The sequence below is a fragment of the Anomaloglossus baeobatrachus genome, chromosome 1 (genome assembly GCF_048569485.1).
Source record: "Anomaloglossus baeobatrachus isolate aAnoBae1 chromosome 1, aAnoBae1.hap1, whole genome shotgun sequence".
NCBI lineage: Eukaryota > Metazoa > Chordata > Amphibia > Anura > Aromobatidae > Anomaloglossus > Anomaloglossus baeobatrachus.
The window spans coordinates 111,280,354-111,297,362 of NC_134353.1; the positions used below are offsets into that span (position 1 = coordinate 111,280,354).

At 48.2% G+C, this 17,009-nt stretch overlaps 1 protein-coding gene across 1 annotated transcript in view; it reads right to left on the bottom strand.

Annotated features, from left to right (window-relative positions):
- Positions 1 to 15,375, bottom strand: part of RELL1 (RELT like 1) — a 93,851-nt gene extending 78,476 nt beyond the window's left edge. Inside the window, exon 1 of the mRNA XM_075346954.1 lies at positions 15,279 to 15,375. Coding sequence (XP_075203069.1) covers positions 15,279 to 15,330 — 52 coding nt within the window. The 5' untranslated portion in view covers positions 15,331 to 15,375. The remainder of the gene's footprint in view (positions 1 to 15,278) is intronic.
- Between the last annotated feature and the right edge of the window lie 1,634 nt (positions 15,376 to 17,009).

Genomic DNA, 17,009 nt, shown 5'->3' on the forward strand with positions numbered 1-17,009 from the left:
ATCTGCGCGCGCCAGCAGAATGTTCAGCGGTGACAGCGGCTGCAATCATTACTGGGTCTATGTGCCTGCATGCCGCTGCCAACGGAACAGAGAACAGGTGAGAAGAATGTTTTGGTGTGTGTGTGTGTTGCTAGCTGAGGCTGCACAGGGTGTGTGTGTGTTGCTAGCTGAGGCTGCACAGGGTGTGTGTGTTGCTAGCTGAGGCTGCACAATGTGCGTGTGTGTTGCTAGCTGAGGCTCAACAGTGTGTGTGTCTGTGTGTGTCTGTGTGTGTCTCTGTGTGTCTCTGTGTGTCTCTGTGTGTCTCTGTGTGTCTCTGTGTGTCTCTGTGTGTCTCTGTGTGTCTCTGTGTGTCTCTGTGTGTCTCTGTGTGTCTCTGTGTGTCTCTGTGTGTCTCTGTGTGTCTCTGTGTGTCTCTGTGTGTCTCTGTGTGTCTCTGTGTGTCTCTGTGTGTCTCTGTGTGTCTCTGTGTGTCTCTGTGTGTCTCTGTGTGTCTCTGTGTGTCTCTGTGTGTCTCTGTGTGTCTCTGTGTGTCTCTGTGTGTCTCTGTGTGTCTCTGTGTGTCTCTGTGTGTCTCTGTGTGTCTCTGTGTGTCTCTGTGTGTCTCTGTGTGTCTCTGTGTGTCTCTGTGTGTCTCTGTGTGTCTCTGTGTGTCTCTGTGTGTCTCTGTGTGTCTCTGTGTGTCTCTGTGTGTCTCTGTGTGTCTCTGTGTGTCTCTGTGTGTCTCTGTGTGTCTCTGTGTGTCTCTGTGTGTCTCTGTGTGTCTCTGTGTGTCTCTGTGTGTCTCTGTGTGTCTCTGTGTGTCTCTGTGTGTCTCTGTGTGTCTCTGTGTGTCTCTGTGTGTCTCTGTGTGTCTCTGTGTGTCTCTGTGTGTCTCTGTGTGTCTCTGTGTGTCTCTGTGTGTCTCTGTGTGTCTCTGTGTGTCTCTGTGTGTCTCTGTGTGTCTCTGTGTGTCTCTGTGTGTCTCTGTGTGTCTCTGTGTGTCTCTGTGTGTCTCTGTGTGTCTCTGTGTGTCTCTGTGTGTCTCTGTGTGTCTCTGTGTGTCTCTGTGTGTCTCTGTGTGTCTCTGTGTGTCTCTGTGTGTCTCTGTGTGTCTCTGTGTGTCTCTGTGTGTCTCTGTGTGTCTCTGTGTGTCTCTGTGTGTCTCTGTGTGTCTCTGTGTGTCTCTGTGTGTCTCTGTGTGTCTCTGTGTGTCTCTGTGTGTCTCTGTGTGTCTCTGTGTGTCTCTGTGTGTCTCTGTGTGTCTCTGTGTGTCTCTGTGTGTCTCTGTGTGTCTCTGTGTGTCTCTGTGTGTCTCTGTGTGTCTCTGTGTGTCTCTGTGTGTCTCTGTGTGTCTCTGTGTGTCTCTGTGTGTCTCTGTGTGTCTCTGTGTGTCTCTGTGTGTCTCTGTGTGTCTCTGTGTGTGTCTGTGTGTGTCTGTGTGTGTGTGTCTGTGTGTGTGTCTGTCTGTGTGTGTGTCTGTCTGTGTGTGTGTCTGTCTGTGTGTGTGTCTGTCTGTGTGTGTGTCTGTCTGTGTGTGTGTCTGTCTGTGTGTGTGTCTGTCTGTGTGTGTGTCTGTCTGTGTGTGTGTCTGTCTGTGTGTGTGTCTGTCTGTGTGTGTGTCTGTCTGTGTGTGTGTCTGTCTGTGTGTGTGTCTGTCTGTGTGTGTGTCTGTCTGTGTGTGTGTCTGTCTGTCTGTGTGTGTGTCTGTCTGTGTGTGTGTCTGTCTGTGTGTGTGTCTGTCTGTGTGTGTGTCTGTCTGTCTGTGTGTGTGTCTGTCTGTCTGTGTGTGTGTCTGTCTGTGTGTGTGTCTGTCTGTGTGTGTGTCTGTCTGTCTGTGTGTCTGTCTGTGTGTGTGTCTGTCTGTGTGTGTGTCTGTCTGTGTGTGTGTCTGTCTGTGTGTGTGTCTGTCTGTGTGTGTGTCTGTCTGTGTGTGTGTCTGTCTGTGTGTGTGTCTGTCTGTGTGTGTGTCTGTCTGTGTGTGTGTCTGTCTGTGTGTGTGTCTGTCTGTGTGTGTGTCTGTCTGTGTGTGTGTCTGTCTGTGTGTGTGTCTGTCTGTGTGTGTGTCTGTCTGTGTGTGTGTCTGTCTGTGTGTGTGTCTGTCTGTGTGTGTGTCTGTCTGTGTGTGTGTCTGTCTGTGTGTGTGTCTGTCTGTGTGTGTGTCTGTCTGTGTGTGTGTCTGTCTGTGTGTGTGTCTGTCTGTGTGTGTGTCTGTCTGTGTGTGTGTCTGTCTGTGTGTGTGTCTGTCTGTGTGTGTGTCTGTCTGTGTGTGTGTCTGTCTGTGTGTGTGTCTGTCTGTGTGTGTGTCTGTCTGTGTGTGTGTCTGTCTGTGTGTGTGTCTGTCTGTGTGTGTGTCTGTCTGTGTGTGTGTCTGTGTGTGTGTCTGTCTGTGTGTGTGTCTGTCTGTCTGTGTGTCTGTCTGTGTGTGTGTCTGTCTGTCTGTGTGTGTGTGTGTCTGTCTGTCTGTGTGTGTGTCTGTCTGTCTGTGTGTGTGTCTGTCTGTCTGTGTGTGTGTCTGTCTGTCTGTGTGTGTGTCTGTCTGTGTGTGTGTCTGTCTGTGTGTGTGTCTGTCTGTGTGTGTGTCTGTCTGTGTGTGTGTCTGTCTGTGTGTGTGTCTGTCTGTGTGTGTGTCTGTCTGTGTGTGTGTCTGTGTGTGTGTCTGTCTGTGTGTGTGTCTGTCTGTCTGTGTGTGTGTGTGTCTGTCTGTCTGTGTGTGTGTCTGTCTGTCTGTGTGTGTGTCTGTCTGTCTGTGTGTGTGTCTGTCTGTCTGTGTGTCTGTCTGTCTGTGTGTCTGTCTGTCTGTGTGTCTGTCTGTCTGTGTGTCTGTCTGTCTGTGTGTCTGTCTGTCTGTGTGTCTGTCTGTCTGTGTGTCTGTCTGTCTGTGTGTCTGTCTGTCTGTGTGTCTGTCTGTCTGTGTGTCTGTCTGTCTGTGTGTCTGTCTGTCTGTGTGTCTGTCTGTCTGTGTGTCTGTCTGTCTGTGTGTCTGTCTGTCTGTGTGTCTGTCTGTCTGTGTGTCTGTCTGTCTGTGTGTCTGTCTGTCTGTGTGTCTGTCTGTCTGTGTGTCTGTCTGTCTGTGTGTCTGTCTGTCTGTGTGTCTGTCTGTCTGTGTGTGTCTGTCTGTCTGTGTGTGTCTGTCTGTCTGTGTGTGTCTGTCTGTCTGTGTGTGTCTGTCTGTCTGTGTGTGTCTGTCTGTCTGTGTGTGTCTGTCTGTCTGTGTGTCTGTCTGTCTGTGTGTCTGTCTGTCTGTGTGTCTGTCTGTCTGTGTGTCTGTCTGTCTGTGTGTGTCTGTCTGTGTGTGTGTGTCTGTCTGTGTGTGTGTGTCTGTCTGTGTGTGTGTGTCTGTCTGTGTGTGTGTGTCTGTCTGTGTGTGTGTGTCTGTCTGTGTGTGTGTGTCTGTCTGTCTGTGTGTGTCTGTCTGTCTGTGTGTGTCTGTCTGTCTGTGTGTGTCTGTCTGTCTGTGTGTGTCTGTCTGTGTGTGTGTGTCTGTCTGTGTGTGTGTGTCTGTCTGTGTGTGTGTGTCTGTCTGTGTGTGTGTGTCTGTCTGTGTGTGTGTGTCTGTCTGTGTGTGTGTGTCTGTCTGTGTGTGTGTGTCTGTCTGTGTGTGTGTGTCTGTCTGTGTGTGTGTGTCTGTCTGTGTGTGTGTGTCTGTCTGTGTGTGTGTGTCTGTCTGTCTGTGTGTGTGTGTCTGTCTGTGTGTGTGTGTGTCTGTCTGTCTGTGTGTGTGTCTGTCTGTCTGTGTGTGTGTGTCTGTCTGTCTGTGTGTGTGTGTCTGTCTGTCTGTGTGTGTGTGTCTGTCTGTGTGTGTGTGTCTGTCTGTGTGTGTGTGTCTGTCTGTCTGTGTGTGTGTGTCTGTCTGTCTGTGTGTGTCTGTCTGTGTGTGTGTGTCTGTCTGTGTGTGTGTGTCTGTCTGTGTGTGTGTGTCTGTCTGTGTGTGTGTGTCTGTCTGTGTGTGTGTGTCTGTCTGTGTGTGTGTGTCTGTCTGTGTGTGTGTGTCTGTCTGTGTGTGTGTGTCTGTCTGTGTGTGTGTGTCTGTCTGTGTGTGTGTGTCTGTCTGTGTGTGTGTGTCTGTCTGTGTGTGTGTGTCTGTCTGTGTGTGTGTGTCTGTCTGTGTGTGTGTGTCTGTCTGTGTGTGTGTGTCTGTCTGTGTGTGTGTGTCTGTCTGTGTGTGTGTGTCTGTCTGTGTGTGTGTGTCTGTCTGTGTGTGTGTGTCTGTCTGTGTGTGTGTGTCTGTCTGTGTGTGTGTGTCTGTCTGTGTGTGTGTGTCTGTCTGTGTGTGTGTGTCTGTCTGTGTGTGTGTGTCTGTCTGTGTGTGTGTGTCTGTCTGTGTGTGTGTGTCTGTCTGTGTGTGTGTGTCTGTCTGTGTGTGTGTGTCTGTCTGTGTGTGTGTGTCTGTCTGTGTGTGTGTGTCTGTCTGTGTGTGTGTGTCTGTCTGTGTGTGTGTGTCTGTCTGTGTGTGTGTGTCTGTCTGTGTGTGTGTGTCTGTCTGTGTGTGTGTGTCTGTCTGTGTGTGTGTGTCTGTCTGTGTGTGTGTGTCTGTCTGTGTGTGTGTGTCTGTCTGTGTGTGTGTGTCTGTCTGTGTGTGTGTGTCTGTCTGTGTGTGTGTGTCTGTCTGTGTGTGTGTGTCTGTCTGTGTGTGTGTGTCTGTCTGTGTGTGTGTGTCTGTCTGTGTGTGTGTCTGTCTGTGTGTGTGTCTGTCTGTGTGTGTGTCTGTCTGTGTGTGTGTCTGTCTGTGTGTGTGTCTGTCTGTGTGTGTGTCTGTCTGTGTGTGTGTCTGTCTGTGTGTGTGTCTGTCTGTGTGTGTGTCTGTCTGTGTGTGTGTCTGTCTGTGTGTGTGTCTGTCTGTGTGTGTGTCTGTCTGTGTGTGTGTCTGTCTGTGTGTGTGTCTGTCTGTGTGTGTGTCTGTCTGTGTGTGTGTCTGTCTGTGTGTGTGTCTGTCTGTGTGTGTGTCTGTCTGTGTGTGTGTCTGTCTGTGTGTGTGTCTGTCTGTGTGTGTGTCTGTCTGTGTGTGTGTCTGTCTGTGTGTGTGTCTGTCTGTGTGTGTGTCTGTCTGTGTGTGTGTCTGTCTGTGTGTGTGTCTGTCTGTGTGTGTGTCTGTCTGTGTGTGTGTCTGTCTGTGTGTGTGTCTGTCTGTGTGTGTGTCTGTCTGTGTGTGTGTCTGTCTGTGTGTGTGTCTGTCTGTGTGTGTGTCTGTCTGTGTGTGTGTCTGTCTGTGTGTGTGTCTGTCTGTGTGTGTGTCTGTCTGTGTGTGTGTCTGTCTGTGTGTGTGTCTGTCTGTGTGTGTGTCTGTCTGTGTGTGTGTCTGTCTGTGTGTGTGTCTGTCTGTGTGTGTGTCTGTCTGTGTGTGTGTCTGTCTGTGTGTGTGTCTGTCTGTGTGTGTGTCTGTCTGTGTGTGTGTCTGTCTGTGTGTGTGTCTGTCTGTGTGTGTGTCTGTCTGTGTGTGTGTCTGTCTGTGTGTGTGTCTGTCTGTGTGTGTGTCTGTCTGTGTGTGTGTCTGTCTGTGTGTGTGTCTGTCTGTGTGTGTGTCTGTCTGTGTGTGTGTCTGTCTGTGTGTGTGTCTGTCTGTGTGTGTGTCTGTCTGTGTGTGTGTCTGTCTGTGTGTGTGTCTGTCTGTGTGTGTGTCTGTCTGTGTGTGTGTCTGTCTGTGTGTGTGTCTGTCTGTGTGTGTGTCTGTCTGTGTGTGTGTCTGTCTGTGTGTGTGTCTGTCTGTGTGTGTGTCTGTCTGTGTGTGTGTCTGTCTGTGTGTGTGTCTGTCTGTGTGTGTGTCTGTCTGTGTGTGTGTCTGTCTGTGTGTGTGTCTGTCTGTGTGTGTGTCTGTCTGTGTGTGTGTCTGTCTGTGTGTGTGTCTGTCTGTGTGTGTGTCTGTCTGTGTGTGTGTCTGTCTGTGTGTGTGTCTGTCTGTGTGTGTGTCTGTCTGTGTGTGTGTCTGTCTGTGTGTGTGTCTGTCTGTGTGTGTGTCTGTCTGTGTGTGTGTCTGTCTGTGTGTGTGTCTGTCTGTGTGTGTGTCTGTCTGTGTGTGTGTCTGTCTGTGTGTGTGTCTGTCTGTGTGTGTGTCTGTCTGTGTGTGTGTCTGTCTGTGTGTGTGTCTGTCTGTGTGTGTGTCTGTCTGTGTGTGTGTCTGTCTGTGTGTGTGTCTGTCTGTGTGTGTGTCTGTCTGTGTGTGTGTCTGTCTGTGTGTGTGTCTGTCTGTGTGTGTGTCTGTCTGTGTGTGTGTCTGTCTGTGTGTGTGTCTGTCTGTGTGTGTGTCTGTCTGTGTGTGTGTCTGTCTGTGTGTGTGTCTGTCTGTGTGTGTGTCTGTCTGTGTGTGTGTCTGTCTGTGTGTGTGTCTGTCTGTGTGTGTGTCTGTCTGTGTGTGTGTCTGTCTGTGTGTGTGTCTGTCTGTGTGTGTGTCTGTCTGTGTGTGTGTCTGTCTGTGTGTGTGTGTCTGTCTGTGTGTGTGTCTGTCTGTGTGTGTGTCTGTCTGTGTGTGTGTCTGTCTGTGTGTGTGTCTGTCTGTGTGTGTGTCTGTCTGTGTGTGTGTCTGTCTGTGTGTGTGTCTGTCTGTGTGTGTGTCTGTCTGTGTGTGTGTCTGTCTGTGTGTGTGTCTGTCTGTGTGTGTGTCTGTCTGTGTGTGTGTCTGTCTGTGTGTGTGTCTGTCTGTGTGTGTGTCTGTCTGTGTGTGTGTCTGTCTGTGTGTGTGTCTGTCTGTGTGTGTGTCTGTCTGTGTGTGTGTCTGTCTGTGTGTGTGTCTGTCTGTGTGTGTGTCTGTCTGTGTGTGTGTCTGTCTGTGTGTGTGTCTGTCTGTGTGTGTGTCTGTCTGTGTGTGTGTCTGTCTGTGTGTGTGTCTGTCTGTGTGTGTGTCTGTCTGTGTGTGTGTCTGTCTGTGTGTGTGTCTGTCTGTGTGTGTGTCTGTCTGTGTGTGTGTCTGTCTGTGTGTGTGTCTGTCTGTGTGTGTGTCTGTCTGTGTGTGTGTCTGTCTGTGTGTGTGTCTGTCTGTGTGTGTGTCTGTCTGTGTGTGTGTCTGTCTGTGTGTGTGTCTGTCTGTGTGTGTGTCTGTCTGTGTGTGTGTCTGTCTGTGTGTGTGTCTGTCTGTGTGTGTGTCTGTCTGTGTGTGTGTCTGTCTGTGTGTGTGTCTGTCTGTGTGTGTGTCTGTCTGTGTGTGTGTCTGTCTGTGTGTGTGTCTGTCTGTGTGTGTGTCTGTCTGTGTGTGTGTCTGTCTGTGTGTGTGTCTGTCTGTGTGTGTGTCTGTCTGTGTGTGTGTCTGTCTGTGTGTGTGTCTGTCTGTGTGTGTGTCTGTCTGTGTGTGTGTCTGTCTGTGTGTGTGTCTGTCTGTGTGTGTGTCTGTCTGTGTGTGTGTCTGTCTGTGTGTGTGTCTGTCTGTGTGTGTGTCTGTCTGTGTGTGTCTGTCTGTGTGTGTCTGTCTGTGTGTGTCTGTCTGTGTGTGTCTGTCTGTGTGTGTCTGTCTGTGTGTGTCTGTCTGTGTGTGTCTGTCTGTGTGTGTCTGTCTGTGTGTGTCTGTCTGTGTGTGTCTGTCTGTGTGTGTCTGTCTGTGTGTGTCTGTCTGTGTGTGTCTGTCTGTGTGTGTCTGTCTGTGTGTGTCTGTCTGTGTGTGTCTGTCTGTGTGTGTCTGTCTGTGTGTGTCTGTCTGTGTGTGTCTGTCTGTGTGTGTCTGTCTGTGTGTGTCTGTCTGTGTGTGTCTGTCTGTGTGTGTCTGTCTGTGTGTGTAGGACATTACTACAAGAAGGGGTCCTGCATGGGGCACATTACTACAAGAAGGGGTCCTGCATGGGGCACATTACTACAAGAAGGGGTCCTGCATGGGCCACATTACTACAAGAAGGGGTCCTGCATGGGCCACATTACTACAAGAAGGGGTCCTGCATGGGCCACATTACTACAAGAAGGGGTCCTGCATGGGCCACATTACTACTGGATGGATATAAGGATGGGCACATTTTCACAGAATGGGGAACAGGATGGGGCACATTACTACAAGATGTTGGCCAAAATTACTATGTGGTGCTAATTGTAAAATTGTATTACTTACAAAAAGGGGATGAAATGTAAAAAAAAACAAAAAAAAAAAACGTGTGTGTGTGTATATATATATATATATATATATATATATATATATATATATATATATATATATATATAAATGTTTATACAAAAAAGTACACATTTGTTATAATAAACAAATGAAAAATTTTCAAAACCAGTGATCCCAGGGTATATAAAAAGAAAAAAAATTGTACCGACCGAACTTTCAGCGTTTCCCACTCTCACACCACTTCCTCATCTCGCCCCCTATCTGTCGGTGTCCCCCAAGGCTCAGTTCTTGGACCCCTGCTGTTCTCCATCTACACCTTCGGCCTGGGACAGCTCATAGAGTCCCACGGCTTCCAGTATCATCTCTATGCCGATGACACACAGATCTACCTCTCTGGACCTGACATTACCTCTCTACTAACCAAAATTCCACAATGTCTGTCTGCTATTTCATCCTTCTTCTCTGCACGATTCCTAAAACTTAACATGGACAAAACAGAGTTCATTGTCGTTCCCCCCTCCTCACTCATCTCCTCCAACATGCCTTTCAATCAAACTCGATGGTTGCTTACTCTCCCCAATCTCACAAGCTCGTTGCCTTGGAATAACCCTCGACTCTGCTCTATCCTTCAAGCCACACATCCAAGCCCTCTTCACCTCATGCCGATTACAACTCAAAAACATCTCCCGGATCCGTACTTTCCTTAACCAAGAATCTGCAAAAACATTAGTGCATGCCCTCATCATCTCCTGCCTCGACTACTGCAACCTCCTGCTCTCTGGCCTCCCTTCCAACACTCTTGCACCCCTCCAATCTATCCTTAACTCTGCGGCCCGCTTAATCCACCTCTCCCCTCGCTACTCCCTGACCTCCCCACTCTGCCAATCCCTTCACTGGCTTCCCATCACCCGACGACTCCAGTTCAAAACATTAACCATGACATACAAAGCCATGCACAACCTGTCTCCTCCCTACATCTGTGACCTAGTCTCCCGGTACCTACCTGCACGCAACCTCAGATCCTCACAAGATCTCCTACTCCGCTCCTCTCTTATCTCCTCTTCCCACAATCGCGTACAAGATTTCTCCCGTGCATCCCCCATACTCTGGAACGCTCTACCTCAGCACATCAGACTCTCCACTACCGTGGAAAGCTTCAAGAGGAACCTCAAGACGCACCTCTTCCAACAAGCCTACAACCTACAATAGCCCTCAGTCCAGTAGACCACTGCGCAACCAGCTCTGTGCTCACCTATTGTACCATCACCCATTCCCTGTAGATTGTGAGCCGTCGCGGGCAGGGTCCTCTCTCCTCCTATACCAGTCTGTCTTGTACTGTTAATGATTGTTGTACGTATACCCTCTCTCACTTGTAAAGCGCCATGGAATAAATGGCGCTATAATAATAATAAATAATAATAATAATAATAATAATAAATGGTACCACTAACAATGTCACTTGGTCCTGAAAAGAATGCGGCCCCTCAAATTATATTTTTTGTGTGCAGCCCATACACCCAGCTGAGTTTGAGACCCCTGCTTATAAAGCCTAAAATACACTACTCACAAAAACTTACAGAAATTTGGATTTCTGGTTAAATTTTAGGATGATCCTAAAATGCAAATTAACTTTTTCAGGTGAATTAATGTGACCTTCTATAAGTGTTTGAATAAACATGTCCGACTATTTATTGTTTCAGTACTTTTTGCACATGTTGCTGTTCTCTAACAAGGAGCTTAATGGCAAAATTAACTATGTGTTTGATCTATGAATCGCCAAATACATTTCAGGGTTCCGTTAGAATTGGTATTAAACAGGCCTGCTTATTAATAGGCCGAGACGACATTTACCAATTGATGAACAGCACTGCACAACTGCGAGCCTTCAAACAGGATGGTCTCAGACGGAAGTGGCCACTGAGCCTTCAAACAGGATGGTCTCAGACGGAAGTGGCCACTGACTACAAGATTCACAAAAAGGCACAGAAGTGGACATCCTTTGGCCACATCCCACACTGACGACTGATTCATTGTGAACAATGCCCTTTGGAACCAGATGATGAATGCCACACAACTCCAGGCACATTTAGGGAGGTGAGAAGCACCTGTGTGTCACATCAGACCATTTGAAACTGTTTACATCAGCGTAATCTGTGCGCTAGAAGACCTGGAAGGTACCTGACCACACCAAAAGGGACAGGCATCATCTTGAGGGACGAGGGATCAGTGGATCTCAGTGTTGTTCACTGAAAAATAATTCATGCTGAGCAGAAATGATGGTCGCCTACAATGTTGAAGACGTCAAGGAGAGTGCTATTTATCAGCCACTGTTGTCACCAGATAAGTTTTTGGTGGAGTTACAGTGTGGGCGCCGATGTGTTTAGTCACTTAAAAACTGCCCTACACTTTGTGAATAGTACAGTGACAGTCCCTACTACTGGAATAACATCATTAATCCAGTCATTGCGCCTCTACATGAACACCACAGGACTAATATCATCTTCATGGATGACAATGCTGCAGCTCATCAAGGTCAGATCATTAAGGAACATCTGCTGTAGACTCTAGTACAGGGTTCCCCAACTCCAGTCCTCGAGGGCCGCCAACAGTGCATGTTTTCAGGATTTCCTTAGCATTGCACGGGTGTTGGAATCATCAACTGTGCAGGTGATTAAATTATCACATGTGCAATACTAAGGAAATCCTGAAAACATGCACTGTTGGCGGCCCTTGAGGACTGGAATTGGGGACCCATGCTCTAGTACCTCAAATTGAGCAGCCGGCACTTTCTCCAGACCTTAATCCCATAGAAAACCTATGGGATCAGCTGAGTCAAAGTGTAGAGTGTCGTAACTCTATACCCTAGAAAGTCAACGACCTGAGGGCCGCCCTACATGAAGAGTGGAATGCCATGCCTCAGCAGACAATAACTCCACTTGTGACCAGCAGAAGACGTTGTTGTCAGCTGTAACTGATACTCAAGACCACATGACAAGTTATTGAGACACTGACATTTTGGAGGGTATACCCACCACTGTTTTGGCTTTTGTTTCAATAAATTGTTACAAAAATGCCCTACTTTCATGATAAATGATCACTGTAGTGTGAACTTTTCGTGTTTTCCAGAAATTTCACCAGAAAGCCAAATATCAATAACTTTTTGTGAGTAGTGTATGTCATCCACCAACTCTAATTTGGCATCTCATATAAAAGGTAGTTAAATAAAAAAATAATGCAAAAAGGGTTGTTCCCTACTTTACATAAGGGTATGTGTACACCAAGTCTTTCATTCAGGTTCACAAGCAAAAAAAAAATTAATGTATACATTTCTATGTAAAACATCTTGCCGTGAACATGGTCAGTGTTTGGAGCATCTTTCAATCACTTTAGGTTTCCAAAAAAAACCTAGAGGATAAAAGAAGTGACCTGTCCATTGTTTAGTGTTTTCTGCTCAGAATACGCTCTATACTTTACAATACAGTCATGAAAATGATGGGAAAAAAATGTTAGAAAAAAAGTTTGTGGCCAAATATAATAAAAAAACAAAAACAAAAAAAACAACACAAGCGTTTCTTGTACAGAGTGTTAACTTTTGAAAAATTAGGGGAGTTCAGCCGCCAGAAATGGCCATTGTGTGCATTTACCCCTTATACCTCATTGCCACAGTTGGATTAAAATGGAACTTTACCTTCAACAAACTTTGCATAACTCAGGCAAATAAACATTGTGATAGCTCATATCAAAGAAATCTGCTTCCTTCCTCACTTATCAAATCGACTCCTAAACTTGTCATCTACTCTGAAAAAAGGCAGCCCGTCAGCACAGTGAGGTGTCACAGCCCAGTACACTCTATGGAGAAGGGAGGGCAGAGGAGCAGAGGGAGGAAACAGGCAGAGGGAGACACCAAAACATCGCACGGACCTTTCTAAGGTTGCTTTCACACTACGTTTTTTTAGCATGCGCCATGAACATTTTTTTGCTGCAAAAGCGGATCCTGTTTTTGCAAAGAAAAACGCGTGCAAACGCATGTGTTATTTTGCAGGATCCTGTTACTTTAAGTTTATGGGCGGGCATTGGAGTCATGTGATCGGGAGTGAGGGGAACTGAACGTGAAAGACTGGGAGCTGACATCTGATAGGTGCGGACGCTAGTAACCAAGGTAAACATCAGGTAACTTGCTTGGATACCCGATATTTACCTTGGTTACGAGCGTCTGCAGCTGCTAGGAGCAGAGCTGCCTGCTCCCTGCACACGTAACAAAGGTAAACATCGGGTAACTTGCTTGGATACCCGATATTTACCTTGGTTACGAGCGTCTGCAGCTGCTAGGAGCAGAGCTGCCTGCTCCCTGCACACGTAACCAAGTTAAACATCGGGTAACTAAGCCCGCGGTTACCCGATATTTACCTTGGTTACAAGCGTCCTCCGCTCTCGGGAGGGGGAGAGAGGGAGGGGGAGAGACTGATCACGCGAGGCTTATTTCTGGGCATACTCAGTAGAGCAAGCAGGATCCTGTCTATCAGCATGCCAGCGTTCACATGCATTTGTGTGCTGTTTAGTCAGGATCCAGCAATTTGCAGTATTTGGACGCAGCTCAAAAACGCTACAAGTAGCGTTTTTGAAAAAAGTTAAAAAACTGCAAGTCGCTGGATCCTCACTATAACGCACGCAAACGCATGTGAACGCATGTAGACGATAGTCCATTGCAAATGCATTGAAATGAAAACGCATTTGCACTGGATCCGTTTTTGCGTTAAAAAAACGTTCATGGCGCATGATAAAAAAAACGTAGTGTGAAAGCAGGCTTACATGTTTTACCTCCCCCCTGAGCTGGATTCACATCCGCATGGCTCAGCACTGCTGTCTAATGTCCAGAATGCTGCTGCTTCTATCTTTGTGTTAAATAAGTTCACATGCCCAGTAATCACCCGTTTGAAACAAATCAATAAGTTGCATTTATTAAGGAAGAGAATGAATCCATGTGTGCTGCAGATGGGAGAGATCACAGCAGATATTCTCCCCACAGAAGAGAAAAATTAACTGCAAATGTGAGCTAGAGCGCCCACAGGAAAAAAATGGTGAAAATGCAGAATACAGGTCACCTAACAGCCAGTAGTGTAATTCCTCCTGGACACAGCTTATCCTGAAAGGTTACTTTAAAGTACAATTACCTCACATACCCTTTGATCAACTGCAGCATCAGTGGACATAATGTGGCCTCTGATCGCCTGCTGCATCTGTCTGGGGACATTATGAGGCCTGTGATTGGTTGCAACATCTGTAAGTTGACATCACGTGGCTTGTGATCAGCTGCAGCATCTGCCAGGGGACGTCATGTGACATCTGATCGACTGCAGCATGTCTTAGGGGACGTCACGCCACCTCCGATCGGCTGCAGCATCAGTCAGGGGTTGTCACGTGGCCTCCGATCGGCTGCAGCATCAGTCAGGAGACGTCACGTGGCCTCCGATCGGCTGCAGCATCAGTCAGGAGACGTCACGTGGCCTCCGATCGGCTGCAGCATCAGTCAGGAGACGTCACGTAGCCTCCGATCGGCTGCAGCATCAGTCAGGAGACGTCACGTAGCCTCTGATCGGCTGCAGCATCAGTCAGGAGACGTCACGTAGCCTCCGATCGGCTGCAGCATCAGTCAGGAGACGTCACGTAGCCTCCGATCGGTTGCAGCATCAGTCAGGAGACGTCACGTAGCCTCCGATCGGCTGCAGCATCAGTCAGGAGACGTCACGTAGCCTCCGATCGGCTGCAGCATCAGTCAGGAGACGTCATGTAGCCTCCGATCGGCTACAGCATCAGTCAGGAGACGTCATGTAGCCTCCGATCGGCTACAGCATCAGTCAGGAGACGTCATGTAGCCTCCGATCGGCTACAGCATCAGTCAGGAGAGGTCACGTAGCCTCCGATCGGCTGCAGCATCAGTCAGGAGAGGTCACGTGGCCTCCGATCGGCTGCCGCCTAAGTCAGGCACATTACCTGGGCTCTGATCCACTGCAGCACTTCTCAGGGGACGTCACGTGGCCTGTGATTGACTGCAGCATCAGTCAGGGGACGTCACGTGATGTCCCCCACAGGATGTTGATGCTGGCAGGCTGGCATAGGGTGCAGTGGCAAATGTGGAATGTGATAAACTAATTTTTATTTAACAAAGTTGAAAACGAAAGATAAATTTAAAAAAATAAATAAAATATGTATATTATATATATATTTTCACGGCCCAATTCACACTATAAGAGCAAAACACCTTTTACCAGTTTTAAAGTACACAACAATTTGTGCCTCAATAACTCAAACAAGCTCTGGTGCGGCGATGGTGGTGGAGAAATAGGAACAGAGGGGGACAGGGCAAAGAACGGAAACAAAACTAGGCAGAGGCAGAAAGGAAGGGCATGTTTAATGGCAGACACATCTGGTGATGGGAAGAGCACAGACCTGGTCTTTGAGAGGTTTTCCCATGAACATAAATAATTTTAAAGTTGATTTTAATCAATAGATCCTGAAAAAATACTAAGTTCCACAATTAGATGTGATTATAAATAATGTTCCTGTGCTGAGATAATCCTATATATGTGTCCCTGCTGTGTACTGTGTAATGGCTGTGTCTGACCGTACAGGGACATGGTCTGATCATACCACAGCTCCTAGGCAAGGGAGGACACAAAAGAGAGTATACAGATAGTACACAGCAGGGACACATACATAAGAATATCTCACCACAGGGACAGATTTTAGAGTCACATCCAAATGTGGAAATAATTATTTTTAATTATTATTATTCCAAGATCTATTAATAAAAATGAACTTTGTTTATGGGACAACAACCCATAAGACGATGCCCAGCAGATGAAGCATAACCCTGACATTACAAGGCACTAAGGTGTCATTATATATACACACACACACACACACACACACACACACACATATATATATATATATATTAGATATACACACAATATTGTGTGTGACCACCTGCCATACCAGAGCCCTATACTGCAGCATAGTTAGCTGTCCTGGCATGCTGGGAGTTGTAGTACCACCACAGTTTAAGGGCTGCATGTTACTGACACAATAGTCAGACACCCCCATGTAGCGCTCCGGCTCCCTCCCTACACACCCCGCCGCCCCGTACAGCCGTGCACAGCATACCCCGGCGCCCTGCCTGTGTCTCCGGGCTGCACACAGCGCTGCTGCAGGTGAGAAGTTTGCAAAGTTGCAGGGAAGTTCCCGTGCCCCTGGTAGGGGGTCGTCCTCTTACCGGCGCTGCGGACCACCCTCCACGGTCCCAGAGGCTTGACTACCGGAGACATCTCTGCTCTGCCGCCCGCGCTCTGCTGCCTGTCACTCAGCGCCGCCACCGGGGCACACAGTGGGCGGGGCGTGCAGCAGGGCGGGGCGCTGTGTCCTCCCTAGCCGCCATCTTGGAGGAGGACGAGAGGATGTTGCCCGGGGCTGTATACAGCTGAGGCAGCTACGTGCAAACGTCAAGAGAGTGTCTGTAGCAGCCACATTAGTTGTTATAGGAAACTGCTTGGGTTTTCTGGGTTTCATCGTACACACAAGTGACACAAAGTTATTGCCAGTTGTTGGCTATTCTGTATTGGGTTTATGGTGGGGGTCGCCTCCAATCACTACCACTCATTGTCTGTGCTGAGCCCCGTATTACTTCAGTCAGTCCTACTGAGTGGAAGCGAGCGGAGACCCTAGACCACTCCAGGCATTTCGGGTCCCGTCCTCAGGCTCGGTGGGCACAAGCGGTGCCGCACCCAAAATAAGCAAATTAAAGTATAGGTGACAACGTGCTCTGACCACCCTAAACCCCCCATACAATCAGTAACAGCCACACCCTACAAAATCAATGGGTTCTGCCAAAAGTAAAAAGTCAAGTTGGTAGCCCTGGTACGGGAGTCCCAGACAGGCGATGTCATGGGATAGAAGGGCCCGGCCTATCTAATTACGGATTACCCTCTAGGGCAGTGCTCCCCAACCTTTCTTCCTTGAGATCCACTTTCAGCTCAGAGAGGGTCGCGAGCCACTTTCAGGTTTTATAGAGGATCACAAGCCACATTCAGTGCTGAGAGAGGGTCATAAGCCACATTCAGCTCCAAGAGAGGGTCGCGAGCCACATTCAGCTATGAGAGACGGTCTTGTGCCACATTTAGCTCTGAGAGAGAGATGCCTGCCACATTTAGCTCTGAGAGAGGGTCATAAGCCACATTTAGCTCTGAGAGAGGATAAGAAGCCACATTTAGCTCTGACAGAGGGTCGCAAGCCACATTCAGCTCTGAGAGAGGATCACAAGCCACATTCAGCTCTTAGAGAGGGTCATAAGCCACATTCAGCTCTGAGAGTGGATCACAAGCCACATTCAGCTTTTAGAGAGGGTCATAAGCCACATTCAGCTCTGAGAGAGGGTCGCAAGCCACATTCAGCTCTGAGAGAGGGATGCCTGCCACATTTAGCTCTGAGAGAGGGTCAGAAGCCACATTTAGCTCTGACAGAGGGTCGCAAGCCACATTCAGCTCTGAGAGAGGGTCTCGAGCCACACTCAGCTCTGAGAGAGGGTTGCCAGCCACATTTAGCTCTGAGAGAGAATCATAAGCCACATTTAGCTCTGAGAGAGAGTTGCGAGCCGCATTCAGCTCTAAGAGAGGATCATGAGCTGTAATTAGCTCTGAGAGAGGGTCGCGAGCCACATCCAGCTCTGAGAGAAGGTCATAAGCCATATTCAACTCTTTGAGAGGGTCGCGAGCCACATCCAGCTCTGAGAGAGGGTCTCGAGCCACATTCAGCTCTGAGAAAGGGTCTTGAGCCACTTTCAGCTCTTTGAGAGGGTTGCGAGCCACATTCAGCTCTGAGAGATGTCCGCGAGCCACATTCAGTTCTGAGAGAGGGTCTCGAGCCACATTCAGCTCTGAGAAAGGGTCTCGAGCCACATTCAGCTCTGAGAGAGGATCACACGCCACATTCAGCTCTGAGAGAGGATCAC